The sequence below is a fragment of the Lipotes vexillifer genome, unplaced genomic scaffold (genome assembly GCF_000442215.2).
Source record: "Lipotes vexillifer unplaced genomic scaffold, Lipotes_vexillifer_v1.1 scaffold525, whole genome shotgun sequence".
Taxonomy (NCBI): Eukaryota; Metazoa; Chordata; class Mammalia; order Artiodactyla; family Lipotidae; genus Lipotes; species Lipotes vexillifer.
In genome coordinates, this window is record NW_006786891.1 from 1,045,132 (window position 1) to 1,064,029 (window position 18,898).

The 18,898-nt window shown below is 36.9% G+C and overlaps 1 protein-coding gene across 1 annotated transcript in view; it reads left to right on the top strand.

Moving 5' to 3' along the window:
• Positions 1–18,898, top strand: part of EPS15 (epidermal growth factor receptor pathway substrate 15) — a 155,621-nt gene that overhangs the window by 44,549 nt on the left and 92,174 nt on the right. The window contains exons 6-8 of the mRNA XM_007459632.1: positions 320–385; positions 1,536–1,661; positions 4,092–4,151. Coding sequence (XP_007459694.1) covers positions 320–385; positions 1,536–1,661; positions 4,092–4,151 — 252 coding nt within the window. The remainder of the gene's footprint in view (positions 1–319; positions 386–1,535; positions 1,662–4,091; positions 4,152–18,898) is intronic.

An 18,898-nucleotide genomic window follows, 5' to 3' on the forward strand; every position in this document is an offset into this window, starting at 1 on the left:
GCCATAAATATTTTTGTTATATTCAGATATCTTTATCTTGATTTCAGTTGTAATAGTATTTCTTCTATAAGACTTACATGTTTTAGTTACTGCTCCACAGTCACTTAGTCACTTAGTTAGCTCCACTAACTCAGCTTACTCAGTTTTTGTTTCATTTGTACTCAGGTGAAGGTCTAACAGAGTTAATGTAAAATAGTGTCCTTTGTGCATTGAGATCCAACATTTTGTCTGAGTATTTTTAAATCCAAAGATTATTTTCCCCTCCTTGTTTATTGATGTGAGGATTTCAGCCTTTCATGTGCTATATTTTCCTTTTTAGCACGATACCAGTAGTCCTTTGCTAATCAGCAGAACTTCTGCAACTGAGCTCCCATGGGCTGTAAAAGTAAGTAAACTTTGTAACTGTTCTCTCTTCTACTTCACTTTACTTCCTACCTACATAATCCTTTCCCCCTACTTCCAAAATATATTGCAGTCTGCATTAGACTTTCATTTTTTACTGTGGAGGAAATACTGCTACTAGAAATTGCTTGAGGGATGTTACAGCTCTGTCAGTCATTTTATGACAGTTAGTATTGGCTTAATCTCATTTCTGTTATAGTGTAAACTAAAAATGGTGATCTCATAATCTTGTATTAACTAAAATATTTGATGAATAGGTAGTTTACCCCACTGGTACTATTTCTTGTTTGAAAAGTTCTACTTAACTAATTCTCTTTATGGCTCTAAAACACTTCTTTATGAAATCTTTTTCTAAAATGGGTATTTTGCATTACAGTTATTTGGAGGCACCAAAATGGTTATAGCTATCTTATCAAATTTTAAAAATCGTAATTTTAAAATAGAATATAGCAGATCAAATAACCTGTAATAGATGTGTACAGTTTTGTCAGAAAACCATTTTGGTTTGTATGGCTGTGTCTGCTTGTATGCTATTAACTTGAAAAAGTGTAAGGATCTGGCCTTGACTTGGAAAATCATGAACAATAGTTTTTTATGTTATACAAATAACTTTCTGGGATTTTAGAAAATACCTTGTTATTGATAAAAAGAAATCTTGCTTTGGGAAAAATGGGGGAAACTTGATGTCTATTTCTGTGGCAATGATTTCCTTTTTTTTTTTTAATTTGTTTGAGTTTGAAATGTAACTAAATACCATGTTTAGAAAGTCATAGAATGTCACTAACTAGCTGTGTGTTCTTATAAAAGTTACTGTTTTGCTTTGGATCTGTTTGAGTGAGAGGGTTGGATTAGATGCTCTTCTCAAAGCCCTTTGATCACTAAAATCTTTTGATTTTAACCTAACAGTAGAAAGGCAAAGATAGTATTCCAGCTACAAAAGGGATGGAGGGGATTCTAGACTTTTGAGTGGAGTAACTTTTAAATTATTATTTACTATAATATATTTTGATGAAAGTGAAAAATGTTTTTTAAATGATAGTTTTAAAAATGTCTATTCTTTGAGGACTCAATTTTTTAAAATGCAGTTAAATTCCTTTCACCATTATTTAACTTTGATCTTTTTTGTATTATAGTCTGAAGATAAGGCCAAATATGATGCAATTTTTGATAGTTTAAGCCCAGTGAACGGATTTCTGTCTGGTGATAAAGTGAAACCAGTGTTGCTCAACTCTAAGTTACCTGTGGATATTCTTGGAAGAGTAAGATTAAATTCTAAATGTAACTTTTATGTATTTTAATTTTGTATCTACCAGGAACACTTAAAAACACATAGATCTTACTTTGAACTTGTATTATAGAATTTTTTGTGTTTTGACTTAATATATAAAATTATTGCCAATTTCTTTCTTTCTTTGGTTATTCCCTGTAACATATGCGTGTTTGAAATTAGCTATATATAATCCTTTTATGTAGGTCCTTTTTTCTTTGAGCTGTATGCTCTGACCTCTGAATTCCTTGATTTAATTTCCAGAGACCATCAGTATTCTGCATCTGCCATTTACTCTGTGGCTGTATCATACAGCCTGGTTAAAGCAATAGTTTCATCTCTGAAATCATAAATTCTACTCTCTGAAGAGTCTTCTTGTCTTTCTAGATTTCTTTCCTAGATACTTGCAAGACTAATTCTTTGACCTCATCAAGACCTTTATTTATTTATTTTTATTAATTAAAAAAATATTTATTTATTTATTTTCGGGTGCGTTGGGTCTTCGCTGCTGCTTGCGAGCTTTCTCTAGTTGTGATGAACGGGGTCTACTCTTCGTTGCAGTGCACGGGCTTCTCATTGCGGTAGCTTCTCTTGTGGTGGAGCACGGGCTCTAGGCACGCAGGCTTCAGTAGTTGCAGCACATGGGCTCAGTAGTTGTGGCTCAAGGGCTCTAGAGCGCAGGCTCAGTAGTTGTTGCACACAGGCTTAGTTGCTCTGTGGCATGTGGGATCTTCCAGGACCAGGGGTCGAACCGTGTCCCCTGCATTGGCAGGCAGATTCTTAACCACTGCGGCACCAGGAAGCCCGACCTCATCAAGACCTTTAAATCAGACTCTTTTATTTTCCCCATCTTTTGAATTTACTTTTTCCTCATCCGTCCTGGATTTTTTTGGTCCACTGTTTCATGTCAGTATCCTTAGCTTCCTTTGCTGTGTTTTCTAACTTTTCTTCTGCCTGGTGAAAATCCAACCTTGCATGAAGCTAATTATCTGCCTTCTCTCTGGTTGCATTCAGACTACTGAGAAAGTCTAGTAAGATTGGTATCATCATAATTTCATGATCTTCAGCTGGGTTTTCCATACTGCAGCCACTCTTGTGCTGTTTCCATCATGATTTCTCAATACCCTTCTTTATATTTCAAACCTTATCTACTCTCATTAAACCTCTAGTCCTTTCTTTAATTCCTTGCTTAGTCAGACTACATGGGGTCAAATCCTGGTTACACCATTTCTTAACTGTATGACCTTGGGTAAATCATTAGAAAACCATGTCTCAGTTTTCTAATCTTTAAAATTAGCCTGGTTCCCAGTTTGTAGGGTTATACAAATTAAATGTGATAATGTATATAAAGTACCTAGCACAGTGCTTGGTACATACTCTTTGAACGCTAGCTGCCATGATCATGATGATAACAGCTTGCCACCACAACAGCAGTACTACTGGATCAGTGTTGTATAGTTTAGGTGCTCAATAAATATTAATTTTAAAGCTATTTGCTAATATTGTTTTTCATTAATTATTTTTCTATTGTGTGATCTGTGTGAGATTTCTAAACTATAAATATAATCTTGTTATTTTTTACTTAAAAGTTACCCTCTTAGGTAGCTTCCCATTGCATTTAGGAAAAAGTCTAAACTCCAAGGCATTCAGTGACCAGGCACTTGCTTATTTTCACTCCTGTCTTTTACCAGTATACCTTCTCTTCCTGTCCCAAGTAAAATTTTGTTGAATATCTTTAATACCTTCATTTCAAGGATTTAACATAGTTTATAGCTGGTCTAAAGCTATGGATTCTACTCTAGAGTTAGACCAAATATACCAGGGCCTTTTAGATTTTATATTTATTTTGTATGCCCTGGACATTAGTTGGCTAATGATTAATAATACAGTGTTCATTGGACACTTATTTCAGATGATTAGAGGTTCTGTATTATAGGGAAAACAATAATGGACTTGGTTGGAAGTCTTCACATTGAAAACTGATTCTGTTACTTAATAATAGTTGTATGATCCTAGATAATTCATGCAGTCTCAGGTCTAAAACAGGTTTTATAGTACCACATGGAGTTGTTGCATGAATTAACTGAGATGTTGTTTTTGAAAAAGCATTATAGTTGTTTAAAGTACTGTGTTACATAATTGTTTTGTTACTTGAGAGGAGCAAAATATTTTCTTTAAAAATTTCCAAAGGAATTTCTGTTTAAAAATACTTGGTATTAAGAATTATTATTTCTTTTTACAGTAATGTTAATATAGCATATAATAGTGATTTAATAAAATGGTCAGCATAACTGAAATTTCTCAGAGAAATAGATGTTATAATGTTTAGGCAAAACTTTTTCATCCATTTAGGTATTGGATGTATACAGTTAGCACGTGAAATGAAAGAATGTTAATCTTTCCTAATTCTTTTCTTTTTAAGGTTTGGGAGTTGAGTGATATTGACCATGATGGAATGCTTGACAGAGATGAGTTTGCAGTTGTAAGTAACATAATGCTTTCGAAATCTTAAACATCTTAATGGTTTTCTCAAGTGAAAATTTCCCTTTTTTGTTTATCTTTAGAAGTAAACTACATTTCTCTTAAAATTGTATGACTGTATTTACCTAGAATTTATAGGTAGTCAATAAATATTAAGCAAATGGATAAAGAATGTTTTTGCCATCTTCATTTTATTTGACTTTAAGGTACGTAAGAATACATGCTTTGGATAATGTACTCTAAAGATGCTGAGTATAATCTTTTGAATCTCAATGTGACCAGGCATCTCAGTACCTACTTCTGCTGTGGAATGACTTTACTTCAAATATATCCCTGAATTTTCACATTTATTTGATTAAAGGAAAAGATGAATAACATAATAGTTTCACGTCATTTATGAAGGCAGAGAAAGTTTTGACATCTTATCTGAAGACATGTTATCCTTAGTAACTGGTTAGTTAATTACACATAGAGTTGTTTTCATGGCTTCCTTAAAGGTTAGATAAAACTCTGCTCTGGGGGCTTTCCTAGTGGCGCAGTGGTTGAGAGTCCGCCCGCGGATGCAGGAGACACGGGTTCGTGCCCCGGTCCCAGAAGATCCCATATGCCGCGGAGCGGCTGGGCCCTTGAGCCATGGCTGCTGAGCCTGCGCGTCCGGAGCGTGTGCTCCACAATGGGAGAGGCCATAGCAGTGAGAGGCCTGCATACAGCAAAAGAAAAACAAAAAACAAACAAACAAAAAAACTCTGCTGTGAACTCATGAACTGTAAATCTCTAATCCCCCCTTGAATCTCTTATTTGGAAATTAATCTTTTCAAATTTTCTCTGTTTTGCTAAGAACTTGTCCATTTCTTTGACTTTCAGATTTGCCACTGATTTGCACTGTTCTTCAATCTCTTCTGGGTTTATGGTTGGGTTCCTCTCTGTTTCCAAATCTTACGTATTTTTGCTTCTTCTCATTCTTTGTTTAATTGGATTTTTTCTGGCCTATTGATCTTTTAAAAGAGCCATCTTTTGGATTTATTTATCTTTTCTATTGTGTTTTGACTTTCTATTTCATTCTTTTCCACTTCTATCTTAATTCCTTCTTTCCAGTTTGTTTTGATTTACTTTTTAAAAAATTTCTGAAAAGTACTAAGTCCCTTTGTTTTTTATCATCTTTAATATGGAAAACATTTAAAGGATGTATTTTCCCCTAAATACAGATTTAGCTGGATTCCATAGATATTGGTACAAAGTGTTCTCCTTTTCACTCCTTTTAAGATAATTTTTAAATTTTCCTTGGTCATCTGTTTAGGAATATGCTTTTTAATTTCAAAGTAGTTAAGTTTGTTTGGTTTTTGTTACCTTTGTATATACTTCCAGCTTGATTAGATTTTGGCTGGTGAATGTGGTCTTTAAAATTTTGTTAAGGTTTTCTTTGTTGCCAAGGTTGCAACCTGTTTGTACATATGTTTCCTGGATATGTCAACATTTCTGTTCAGAAGATATTAGACTTCTGTAAATCCATTATACTGATTTTATTGACTACACTTCAGTTTCTCTTTGTCCTTACTTTTCTTTTTTTTGCCCTTTCAAAAATTTTATTCTGTTTGTATCCTAGGAGCGAAACAAAATAGGCAGAACACATCTTACCACATTTGAAAAAATATATACAGAAATAGAAATTTTTTTCCTTACAAAGACAAAAATTAAAAATTTCGAAAGAGCATTTGTATAAGCATAGTTAAGCTAGGTAGACAATAGCATTATCTTCATTTGGTAAAACAGTAGTATTTCTTGAGGTAAGTGAGTAAACACAGTTTACCTTATGCCCTGAAGCCTTCTCCTAGGCAACTTTTTTTTTTTTTTGTAATGAAAGTAAATTTTCATTAAAAGAATAATTTAAGAATAAACACACATTTGTAGGAAATTACTACTTTAAAAATTAATGAACATCCATATACCTTCTCCTAGATTTACTAATTTTAACCATTTTGCCACGTTTGATTTCCTTCTGTGTGCATTCCTCAGAAATTTTTTCCAACTTTATCCTGCTTAGTGCCTTTAATCTTGAATTCCAGCTTGTGTGATATTAATACTGCTTCTGCTCTCTTTTTATTTGGATTACTTGATATTTCTAATGCTTAAAATGTATCTCTTAAAAATGTCACTGCCAATTTTAATTTTTTCCTAATTCGACAGCTTTTGTCTTTTAAGATAATGGGCTGTGTATTGATTTTATTCCCCCTACCAGATCCTATTTATTTTACATTATTATTTTCTCTTTTTTCCTCTTCCTTATTGTTGCTAGTTATCAAGGTGTGATTCATTCATTTCCCCCCTCTAATCAATTTGGAAATTCTGTTATAATGTCTGTTCCATTAATGGTTAATACACCCTTCCTGTACTTACCATACTTATTGCTCCAGTATTTGAAAAAAAGATTGTTAGCCCTCATTCAAGTAAAATAAGACCTTTAGATTATTTTCACTTCTTTCTCCTTCGCCTCCCAACCTCAGAAGATTTTAGAACATTTTTTTGTAACTAAAATTCTAGATTTTACTCAGTTAATTTAATTCTTTTGGTTCTAGGATTTCCTTTGTCAATTTTAATTTAATTTCCTTTTGTCAGTATTAATAGTCTCACTAGCATTCTTCTGGTAGAATTTGCCTGATAAACCTTTTTCCATCTTTTTACTTTCGTGACTGAAGCAATAGTCCATACTGTTTTTAAAATTTTTAATTACTACAACAGAGCCAATGTAACTTAGCCTGCAAGTCACTGATCTTTATTTAGCATCAGTATTTTTAAAAACTGAATTTTAAGGGTTCCTTTGAAAATTGAAGTAATTTTTTAAATGCTTTTGCAACAGTAGAATAACTAAACTCTATAAACATTTTAAATTATGTTCCTAAATAAGTAAAGATAATGTACTTATTCATATGATCAGTTCTTTTGGATTATGACAATTTATACTTTGCCAATTTTTGGTTTGTTGAAGTATAACAGTATTTTTCCCTTACTTGTTATGTATTATTTTACTAATTAATCAAAACTATTGAACATGAGAGTATTTATGCTTAAGATTTAACTCTAAAATTCTTACCTGTTTAAAAAATATTTATTTATTTGGCTTGTGGGGGTCTTAGTTTCAGCATGCGGGATCTTCATTGTGGCATGCAGAGTCTTTCATTGTGGTATGCAGAGTCTTTCATTGTGGTGCGCGGGCTCTTTGTTCCAGTATGTGGACTTCTCTCTAGTTGTGGCACGTGGACTCAGCAGTTGCACTCATGGGCTCTCTAGTTGTGGCACACGGGCTCTCTAGTTGCGGCACGCAGGTGCCAGAGTGTGCAGGCTCAGTAGTTGTGGCATGTGGGCTCTCTAGTTGTGGCACATAAGCTCTAGAGTGCATGGGCTTAGTTGTCATGGCATGTGAGCTTAGTTGTCTTACGGCATGTGGGATCTTAGTGGGATTGAACCTGCGTCCCCTGCATCGGCAGGTGGATTCTTAACTACTGGACCACCAGGGAAGTCCTCTTACCCATTTTCTTTTAATATTTATTTATTTATTTGGCTGCGCTGGGTCTTAGTTGTGGCACACGGGATCTTCATTGCTGCATGCGTGGTCTTTGTTGCGGCACATGGGATCTTTAGTTGTGGCCTGTGGGCTCTTAGTTGCGGCATGTGGGATCTTTTTAGTTGTCACATGTGGGATCTTTAGTTGTGGCATGTGAACTCTTCATTGTGGCATGTGAACTCTTCGTTGTGGCATGTGGGATCTAGTTTCCTGACCAGGAATTGGGCTCCCTGCATTGTGAGCATGGAGTCTTAAGCACTGGACCACCAGGGAAGTCCCCCCATTTTCTTTTAGATAAAATGATGCTTTATGTTTGTTTTAAAGACCCAGTATCTGCTCTGTGTTTATTATATTTTATTTTTAAAAAAATTTTTATTGAGGGACTTCCCTGGTGGTCCAGTAGCTAAGACTCCATGCTCCCAATGCAGGGGGCCTGGGTTCGATCCCTGGTCAGGGAACTAGATCCCACATGCCACAACTAAGAGTTCGCATGCTGCAACTAAAGATCCCACATGCCACAACTAAAGATCCCGCATGCCGCAATGGAGATCCCACAGTAGCAACGAAGATCCCACGGGCCGCAGCTAAGACCTGGCGCAGCCAAATAAATAAATAAATATTAAAAAAGAATTTTTTATAGAAATCTAGTTGATTTACAATGTTGTGTTAGTTTCAGCTGTACAGCAATGTGATTCAGTTATACATATATATATAAATATATATATTCTTTTTCAACATTCTCTTCCATTATAGGTTATTACAAGATATTGAACATAGATCCCTATGCTATACAGTAGGTCCTTGTTGGTTATCTATTTTATATATAGTAGTACGTATATTTTAATCCTAATTAAAACTCCTAATTTATACCCCCACCTTTGGTAACCATAAGTTTGTTTTCTATGTCTGTGAGTCTTTTCTGTTTTGTAAATAAGTTCATTTGTATCATTTTTTTAGATTCCAGATATAAGTGATATCACATGGTATTTGTCTTTGTCTAACTTACTTCACTTAGTATGATAATCTCTAGGTCCATCTATGTCACTGAAAATGGAATTATTTCATTCTTTTTTTATGGCTGAATAATATTCCATTGTATATGTACACCACATCTTCCTTATCCATTCATCTGTTAGTAGACACTTAGGTTGCTTCCATGTCTTGACTATTTTAAATAGTGCTGCAGTGAACATTGGGGTGCACTCACCTTTTCAAATTATGTTTTTCTCCAGATATGTGCCCAGTAGTGGGATTGTAGGATCATATGGTAGCTTTATTTTTAGTTTTTAAGGAACCTCCATACTGTTCTCTGTAATGGTTGTACCAGTTTACATTTCCACAAACAGTGTAGGAGGGTTCTTTTTTTCCCACACCCTCTCGAGCATTTTTTATTTGTAGACTTTTTGTTGTTGGCCATTATGCCCAGTGTGAGGTGATACCTCATTGTAGTTTTCATTTGCATTTCTCTAATAATTAGCGATGTTGAACATCTTTAAATGTGCCTTTTGGCCATTTGCATGTCTTCTTTGGAGAAGTGTCTATTTATGTCTTCTACTCATTTTCTGATTGGGTTGTTTTTTCTTTGATATTGAGCTATATGAACTGTTTGTATATTTTAGAGATTAATCCCTTGTTGGTCACATCATTTGCAAATATTTTCTCCTATTCCATAGGTTGTCTTTTTGTTTTGTTTCTGGTTTCCTTTGCTGTGCAAAAGCTTTTAAGTTTCATTAGGTCCCATTTGTTTATTTTTGTTTTTATTTCCATTACTCCAGAAGACGGATCCAACAAGATACTGCTGTGATTTGTGTCAGTGTTCTGCCTGTGTTTTCCCCTAGGAGTTTAATGGTTTCAGGTCTTACATTTAGTTCTTTAACCCGTTTGGAGTTTATCTTTGTGTATGGTATGGTGTTAGAGAATGTTCTGAGTTAAAAATTTATTTAATTAATTAATTAATTTATGTCTGTGTCAGGTCTTCATTGCAGCATGTGGGCTTCTCTCTAGTTGTGGTGCATGGGCTTCTCTCTAGTTGCAGCATGTGGGCTTTTTTCTAGTTGTGGTGTGTGGGTTTTCTCTCTCTCTAGTGGCGTGCGGGCTCCAGAGTGCGTGGGCTTTGTAGTTTGCAACATGCAGGCTCTCTTGTTGAGGCACATGAGCTCAGTAGTTGTGGTGCGTGGGCTTAGTTGCCATGCGGCATGTGAGATCTTAGTCCCCGACCAAGAATCTAACCTGTGTCCCCTGCCTTGGAAGGTGGATTCTTTACCACTGGACCACCAGGGAAGTCCTGAGAATGTTTTAATTTCATTCTTTTATTTGTAGGTGTCCAGTTTTCCCAGCACCACTTATTGAAGAGACTGTCTTTTCTCCATTGCATATTCTTGCCTCCTTTGTTGTAGATTAGCTGACCGTATGTGTATGGGTTTATTTCTGGGCTTTCTACCCTGTCCATTGATCTATATTTCTGTTTTTGTGCCAGTACCATACCGTTTTGATTGCCGTAGCTTTGTTGTATAGTCTAAACTCAGGGAGCCTGGTTCCTCCAGCTCCGTTTTTCTTTCTCAAGATTGCTTTGGCTATTCGGGTTCTTTTGTATTTCCATATAAATTAAAAATTTTTTTTGTTCTAGCTCTGTAAAAAATGCCTTTGGTGATTTGATAGGGATTGCACTGAATCTGTAGATTGCCTTGGGTAGTATAGTCATTTTAACAATATTGATTCTTCCAATCCAAGAACATGGTGTATCTTTCTATTTATTTGTGTCATCTTTGATTTCTTTCATCAGATAATTACAGTTGGATTACAGGTTTTTTGCCTCCTTAAGTAGGTTTATTCCTGGTATTTTATTCTTTTTGATGCAATAGTAAATGGAATTGTTTACTTAATTTCTCTTTCTAACCTTTCTTTGTTAGTGTACAGAAATGCAACGGATTCCTGTGTATTAATTTTGTATCCTGCACCTTTACTGAATTCATTGATGAGCTGTAGTAGTTTTCTGGTAGTGTCTTTAGGATTTTTCTATGATAAGTGTATGATATCATGTCATCTGCAAACAGTGACAGTTTTATTACTTCTTTTCCAGTATGAATTCCTTTTATTTCTTTTTCTTTTCTTATTGCTGTGGCTAGGACTTCCAAAACTGTGTTGAATAGCAGTGGTGAGAGTGGACATCCTTGTCTTTTTCCTGATCTTAGAGGAAATGCTTTCAGCTTTTCACCATTGAGTGTGATGTTGCCTGTGAATTTGTCATATATGGCCTTTATTATGTTGAGGTAGGTCCCTGCTATGCCCACTTTCTGGAGAGTTTTTATCATAAATGGATGTTGAATTTTGTCAAAAGCTATTTTGGCATCTATTAAGCTGATCATATGGTTTTTAGTCTTCCATTTGTTAATGTGGTGTATCACACTGATTGATTTGTGTATATTGAAAAATCCTTGCATCCCTGGGATAAATCCCACTTCATCATGGTATATGATCCTTTTAATGTATTGTTGGATTTGGTTTAATAGTATTTTGTTGAGGATTTTTGTGTTCATCAGTGATATTGGCCTGTAATTTTCTTTTATTATTTATTTATTTATTTATTATTTTGGCTGCTCCAGGTCCTAGTTGCAGAATGTGGGATCTTCATTGCAGCATGCAGGCTTCTTAGTTGTGGCATGTGGACTCTTAGTTGCAGCATGCAGACTTCTTAGTTGCGGCATGCGAACTCTTAGTTGCAGCATGCGTGCGGGATCTAGTTCCCCAACCAGGGATCGAACCTGGGCCCCCTGCATTGGGAGCATGGAGTCTTACCCACTGGACCACAAGACAAGTCCTGTAATTTTCTTTTTTTGTGGTATCTTCGTCTGGTTTAGGTATCAGGGTGATGGTGGTCTCATAGAATGAGTTTGGAAGTGTTCCTTCCTCTGCAATTTTTTCGAATAGTTTCAGAAGGATAGGTCTTAACTCTTCTTTGAATTTTTGATAGAATTCACCGATGAAGGTATCTGGTCTTGGACTTTGTTGGGAGTTTTTCAATCACAGATTCAATTTCAGTACTTGTATTTGGTCTGTTCATATTTTCTGTTTCTTCCTGGTTCAGTCTTCGGAGATTGTACCTTTCTAAGAATTTGTCCATTTATTCTAGGTTGTCCGTTTTATTGGCATATAGTTGCTTGTAGTAGTCTTTTATGGTCCTTTGTATTTCTGTGTTGCCTGTTGTAATTTGTCTTGTTTCATTTCTAATTTTATTGATTTGTGCCCTGTTCCTTTTTTTCTTGATGAGTCTGGCTAAAGTTTTAACAATTTTGTTTATGTTTTCAAAGAACTAGGTTTTAGTTCTCTTGATCTTTTTTTTCTTTTGGTCTCTATTTATTTCTGTTCTGATCTTTATGATTTCTTTCCTTCTACTAACTTTGAGTTTTGTTTGTTCTGATTTCTCTGGTTGCTTTAGGTGTAAGGTTAGGTTGTTTATTTGAGATTTTTCTTGTTTCCTGAGGTAAGTTTGTATTGCTGTAGACTTCTCTCATAGAACTGCCTTTGCTGCATCTGTTAGGTTTTAGATCGTCATGTTTTCATTTTCATTTGTCTCTAGATATTTTTTTATTTCCTCTTTGTCTTCTTCAGTGATCCGTTAGTGGTTTAGTAGCATACTGTTTAGCCTCCATGTGTTTGTGTTTTTTGCAGTTTTTTTCTTGTAGTTGATTTCTAATCTCATAGGGTTGTGATTGGAAAGTTGCTTGATACAATTTCAGTTTTCTTAAATTTACCAAGGCTTGCTTTGTAGCCCAGCATGCGATCTATCCTGGAGAATGTTCCATGTGCACTTGAGAAGAAATTGTAATCTGCTGTTTTTGGATGGAATGTCCTATAAATATCAATTAAATCTATCTGGTCTATTGTGTCATTTAAAGCTTCTGTTTCCTTATTTATTTTCATTTTGGATGATACGTCTGTTGGTGTAAGTGAGGTGTTAAAGTCCCCCACTATTATTGTGTTACTGTCGATTTCCTCTTTTATAGCTGTTAGCAGTTGCCTTATGTATTGAGGTGCTTCTGTGTTGGGTGCATATATATTTATAATTGTTATATCTTCTTCTTGGATTGATCCCTTGATCATTATGTGGTGTCCTTCCTTGTCTCTTGTAACATTCTTTATTTTAAAGTCTTATTTTGTCTGATTTGAGTATTGCTACTCCAGCTTTCCTCTGATTCCCATTTACAGGGAATACCTTTTTTTTATCCTTTCACTTTCAGTCTGTATGTGTCTGTAGATCTGAAGTGGGTCTCTTGTAGATAGCATATATTTGGGTCTTGTTTTTGTATCCATTCAGCCAGTCTTTGTCTTTTGGTTGGAGCTTTTAATCCATTTTCATTTAAGGTATTTATTGATATGTATGTTCTTACTGCCATTTTGTTAATTGTTCTGGGTTTGTCTTTTTTCTGCCTTTCCTCTTCAGTTCTTGCCTCTCTTGTGATTTGATGACCTTCCTTAGTGTTGTGCTTGGATTCCTTTTTTCTTACATGTGTGTATATCTATTATAGATTTTTGGTTTGTGGTTACCATGAGGATTTGGTATAGCAGTCTATATATATTTCCATGATTGTTTTAAGTTGCTGATCTTTTTATTTCAAGTGCATTTCAGATATCCTGCTTTTGTATTCTCCTCGCAGTTTTTGTTTTAGGTATCATATTTGTGTATGGATGATTTCCTACCTTTACTGTAGGTTTGCTTTAACCAGTGAGCTTTCCCATTTCGTAATTTTCTTGTTTCTCATTTTGGCCTTTTCTTTTCCACCTAGAGAAGTTCCTTTAGCATTTTTCATAAGGCTGGTTTGGTGGTGCTGAATTCTTTTAGCTTTCGCTTGTCTGTAAAGCTTTTGATTTCTCCATCAAATCTGAAAAAGAGCCTTGCTGGGTAGAGTATTCTTAGTTGTAGGTTTTTCTTTTTCATCACTTTAAAGGTATCATGCCACTCCTTTCTGGGCTGCAGAATTTCTGCTGAAAAGTCAGCTGATAACCTTATGGGGATTCCCTTGTATGTTATTTGTTGCTTTTCACTTGTTGCTTTTAATATTTTTTCTTTCTCTTTAATTTTTGGCAATTTGATTACTATGTGTCTTGGCATGTTCCTCCTTAGGTTGATGCTGTATGGTACTCTCTGTGCTTCCTGGACTTGGGTGACTGCTTCCTTTTCCATGTTAGGAAAGTTTTCAGCTATTATCTCTTCAGGTATCTTCTCAGGCCCTTTCTCTCTCTTCTCCTTCTGGGACCCCTATAATGTTAATGTTGGTGCATTTGATGTTGTCCCAGAGGTCTCTTAAACTGTTCTCGTTTATTTTCAGACATTTTTCTTTATTCTGTTCTGTGGCAGTGATTTCCAGCACCCTGTCTTCCAGCTCCCTTATCCATTCTTTTGCTTCATTTATTCTTCTGTTGATTCCTTCTAGTTTATTTTTCATTTCAATTATTGTATTCTTCAACTCTGGTTGTTCTTTATTTTTTCTAATTCTTTGTTGAAAACGTCTGTGAACTTCTCACTTTGTGCATGCATTCCTCTGCCATCTCATTTTGTCTAAGGTTCTATTTGTATTTTTATGTATGTGGAAAGTTAGTTATGTTTCTTGACCTTGGAGAAATGGCCCTCTGTAGGGGAGGTCATATGTGTCCCAGCAGTACACGCCCCCTCTCATCACCCAATGACCAGGGACCAGCTGGTCCCAGGGTAGGTTCTGACCTTTGTTTGCAGGCTGAGTTCCACAGGCACTGCGACTGTATTTTTCTTGCTTCTGGTGTCTGCCCACTGGTGGGTGAGGCTGGTCTGGCTTCCTTGTGGGAGGGGCATATCCCTGCCCACTGGTGGGTGGAGTTGGATCTTGGCCCTCTGGTGGGCAGGGCCATGTCAAGGGGCGTGTCTCGGTTGGCCCTCTGGTGGGCACGGCCATGTCAAGGGGCGTGTCTGGAGGTGGCTGTGGTCTTAGGAAGTCTTTAGACAGCCTCTCTGTTGATGGATGGGACTGTGTTCCTGCCCTGTTGGTTGTTTGGCCTGAGGCACCCCAGCACTGGAACCTATAGGCTGTTGGGTGGGGCCAGGTCTTGGTGTTAATGTACCAAGTAAGATGTCAGCCTTCACTCCTGGGTATGTTCACCACCAGCTTTGATGTTCCAAGAGAGAGTCATAGCCACCACCCACCTCTGCACGAGACCATCCAAGACCAACAGGTAGGTCTGGCCTAGGCTCCTATGAATTCATTGCATTTGCCTTGGTTCCTGGTAATAAGACCTTGTGTGCATCCTTCAAGAGTGAAGTTTGTTTCCCCCAGTCCTATGGAATTCCTGCGATCAAGACCCGCTGACCTTCAAAGACAAGTGCTCTGGGGACTCCTCCTCCTGACGCCAGACCCCCAGGCTGGGGAGCCTCTTGTGGGGCTCAGAACTCTCACTCCTGTGGGAGAACTTCTGTGATATAATTATCTCCAGTTTGTGGGTCACCCACCTAGGGGGTATGGGATTTGATTATATCGCAAGTGTGCCCCTCCTGCCGTCTTGTTGTGATTTCCTCTTTGTCTTTGGATGTAGCATATCTTTTTTTGGTAGTTTCCAGTCTTTTTTATTGATGATTGTTCAGCAGTTAGTTGTGATTTTGGTGTTCTCGTGGGAAGAGTGAGCTCAAGGTCTTCTACACCATCTTGTCTTGTTTTCCTCACTGGGCGCCCCAGCAGGAACAGCACAGAGGTCCCAAGAGCCCTGTTACCAGGTCTTGTTAATGCAGCTTGTATACAGTCATCTTTGGTAAACCCTGAGAAAGTAGAGAGTAAACCATGTGGGAGCATTCAGAAAAAGGAAGGCTCTGTGCTGCTATTTAAGAAAAAAACATCCTGGATAAAAGTCAGCATGGCCCTCCTCAGATGTTGGGGCGCATACAGGAGCTCTTTTCTCCTCCACATGTGGCCACATGCAGGCATTTGTCCCAAAGCCAAAGTGTATGTTTATTTTTTGAATGGGAATAAATAAAAATGAAGTTAATGAGAAAGTCTCATTTGGTTTCTTGAATAACAATATGGATTTTTAAAAAGAATAACTTCTTATTTCACTAATGAACCAAAACTTGGTTGAACCTGAGTCTTTATGTTCAAGACTTATCTTTAAAAATTCTTAACCAAACCAAATTCTTTCTTTCCTTTTAGAGCGTAGATGGGAGTTTTGGTTGGTTTACTTTTTTAATTGGAATAAATAAAGTTGAAGTTAGTGAGATATTCTAACTTGTATAACTTCTCTTGCCTTGTGAACCTTTAATGAATGGTCCTTATTTCTTTTCAAATGTAAATGCTTTTTTATATTCTCTGAAACCTAGTGGTTTAATTAAAAATCCATAATCTAGAATATCTTGCAGGTTTTTTCAGTTTTTTTTAACTGAATTTGTAAAGGTCAGGCCTTAGCATGCCTTGGGTGTTCTGGCCACAACTAAAATGACTTTGGAAGACTTACTTTCAGGAATCATTTCTGTAGTTCATAAAATGACTTTTGAGAGGGGCATGTGTGTATGTATACACACAAAAATAAAGTGGATTTAAAAAATAATTTCTATATCCTTGAATGTTGATTTTTTAAAATGTCTTTGACTATTATTGGTATTCTATTTGCTCATTGATGAATTCTATGATTAGAGAATAAGGATATTGGAAGTACATCTTCCTGAGTTTTACTACTGACTTAGGTTAGGAGAGAGTCTTTGACAGGGCAGTAAGGGGACATTTTGCAAATGGGCCAAATTTTTCTCTCTGGTATTTGTTTGAAAACTCAAAATGTATATAAAATTATGGTATTGGTATTGAACCAAGGGAAGTGACTAATAATCATGTTAAAGTTTATTGTTTCCTTCGTTGGGATGTGTTCCACCAGTATGCAATCCTATTCTATGAAATAGTTCTTTGTTTTATTGAGCCGGAAACCATGGCTTTCAAACTTAAAGGGAAGACCCCTAAATCTAGTAGTTTAATTTGGTAAATGAGCTTATGCTTAGGCTTTTTCATAGATTTTTAGAGTTGGACAAGATTTTGTAAATTAGCTTCTCTAAGCAGATCAGTTAGTGGCAGAGCCAGGGCTGAGCCTGGGCCTTCTAGATCATGCTGGTTTTTTTTTTTTTTTTTTTTTTTTTTTTGCTGCCTTGGGTCTTTGTTGCTGCATGTGGGCTTTTCTCTAGTTGCTGTGAGTGGGGGCTACTCTTTGTTGCGCTGCATGGGCTTCTCATTGCAGTGGCTTCTCTTGTTACGGAGCATGGGCTCTAGGCACGCAGGCTTCAGTGGTTGTAGCACGCGAGCCCTAGAGGTGCGTGGGCTTTGTAGTTGTGGCTAGCAGGTTCTAGAGCACAGCCTCAGTAGTTGTGGCACACCGGCTTAGTTGCTCCGCGGCATGGGGGATCTTTCCGGACCAGGGATCGAACCCATGTCCCCTGCATTGGCAGGTGGATTCTTAACCACTGTGCCACCAGGGAAGTCCCAATCATGCTGTTTTTGTTTGTTTGTTTTTTAAAAAATAAACTTTAAATTTTGGAATGGTTTTAAATTTACAGAAAGGTTGCAGATAGAGTACAGAGATTTCCTCAGTTCCCCTCACCCCACTTCCCCTACTATTAACATATTACATTGCCATGGTACATATGTCAAAACTAAAACCAGCATTGGTATATTACTGTTGAACTCTAGGCTTTAAATGCATTTCACCAGTGTTTCCTTTATGTCCCAGGATCCCTTCTAGGCTACCACACTACATTTAATTGCTATGTCTACTTAGTCTCTCTAGTCTATGGTAGTTTCTCAGTGTTGCTTTTTTTTTTCTTTTTTTAATAACTTTGACATTGTCTAGGAGTACTAGCTGGGTATGTCTGATGTTTTTCTCATGATTAGACTGGGGGTATGGGTTTTTGGAAAGAGTACCACAGATGTAGAATATCTTTCTCATCGCATTTATCAGGGGTGGGGGGGTTACATGATGTCCACATGCCTTCACTGGTGATGTTAACCTTCATCACTTGGTTAAGGTGGTGTTCGCCAGGTTTCTCCACTATAATTTCCCTCTTATCCTTCTCTACTCTTTGGAGAGGTAGACTCATGCTCCTTTTACCTTGTATTCGTCTTCCTATCTATCTATTGGTTTTTACATTCTTACTAAGTCTTAAATTTTTCTGTCAGGTAAGTTCTTAGACTGAAAGTGGTCTAAATTTTTGTCAGTAGCATTTGTTGGATCCTCATTATGTGAAGAGTTTTTGGCACTTGGAGATTTATTACACATCTCTCTTTCTCTTTCTCAACATGTTCACATTGCACTGAAATTAACTTTTTACATGTTTGCTGCTGCTTCTGTTGGGTTGTAAAAATGAGAGATCTCGGGGCTTCTCTGGTGGTGCAGTGGTTGAGAATCTGCCTGCTAATGCAGGGAACATGGGTTCGAGCCTTGGTCTGGGAGGATCCCACATGCTGCGGAGCAACTAGGCCCGTGAGCCACAACTACTGAGCCTGCGCGTCTGGAGCCTGTGCTCCACAACAAGAGAGGCCGCGATAGTGAGAGGCCCGCGCACCACGATGAAGAGTGGCCCCTGCTTGCCACAACCAGAGAAAGCCCTCGCACAGAAGCGAAGACCCAACACTGCAAAAATAAATAAATTAATTAATAAAATCCTACCCCCAACATCTTCTTAAAAAAAAAAAATGAGAGAGCTCTTCACTTCTGTATTTGTAATGCCTAGCACAGTGTCTCCTGGCTAGATATTTTTCAGTAAATGTTTTGTTGAACTAAATTGATGAAGGAAACCTGTATTACTTGGAAAACACAACAAACACCTGATAGTTTCATCCTAGTTTGCTATTATTAGAAATTAAAACTGAGAGTTCAACTGACTGAGTAGACCAACGAGCAAACAAAACTCCTTAGGAAACTCCTAAAATACTGGTTCTCAAAGTATGGTCTCCTATAAACAACATCAGCATCACCAGTTAACGTATTAGAAATGCAAATTCTCAGGCCGTACCTCAAACCAACTGAATAAGAATCTCTGGGGTTGTGCCAAAAAACCTGTGTTTTAACAAGCCCTCCAGGTGATTCTAATGGCCAGAAATACTCCCTAAAAGCATAGAGGATGAAACAAAATCAAAGAAAGAGAACAGCTAGTGGTAATTGACTGCAACAGTGAAACTAGTCCCCTCTTTCCC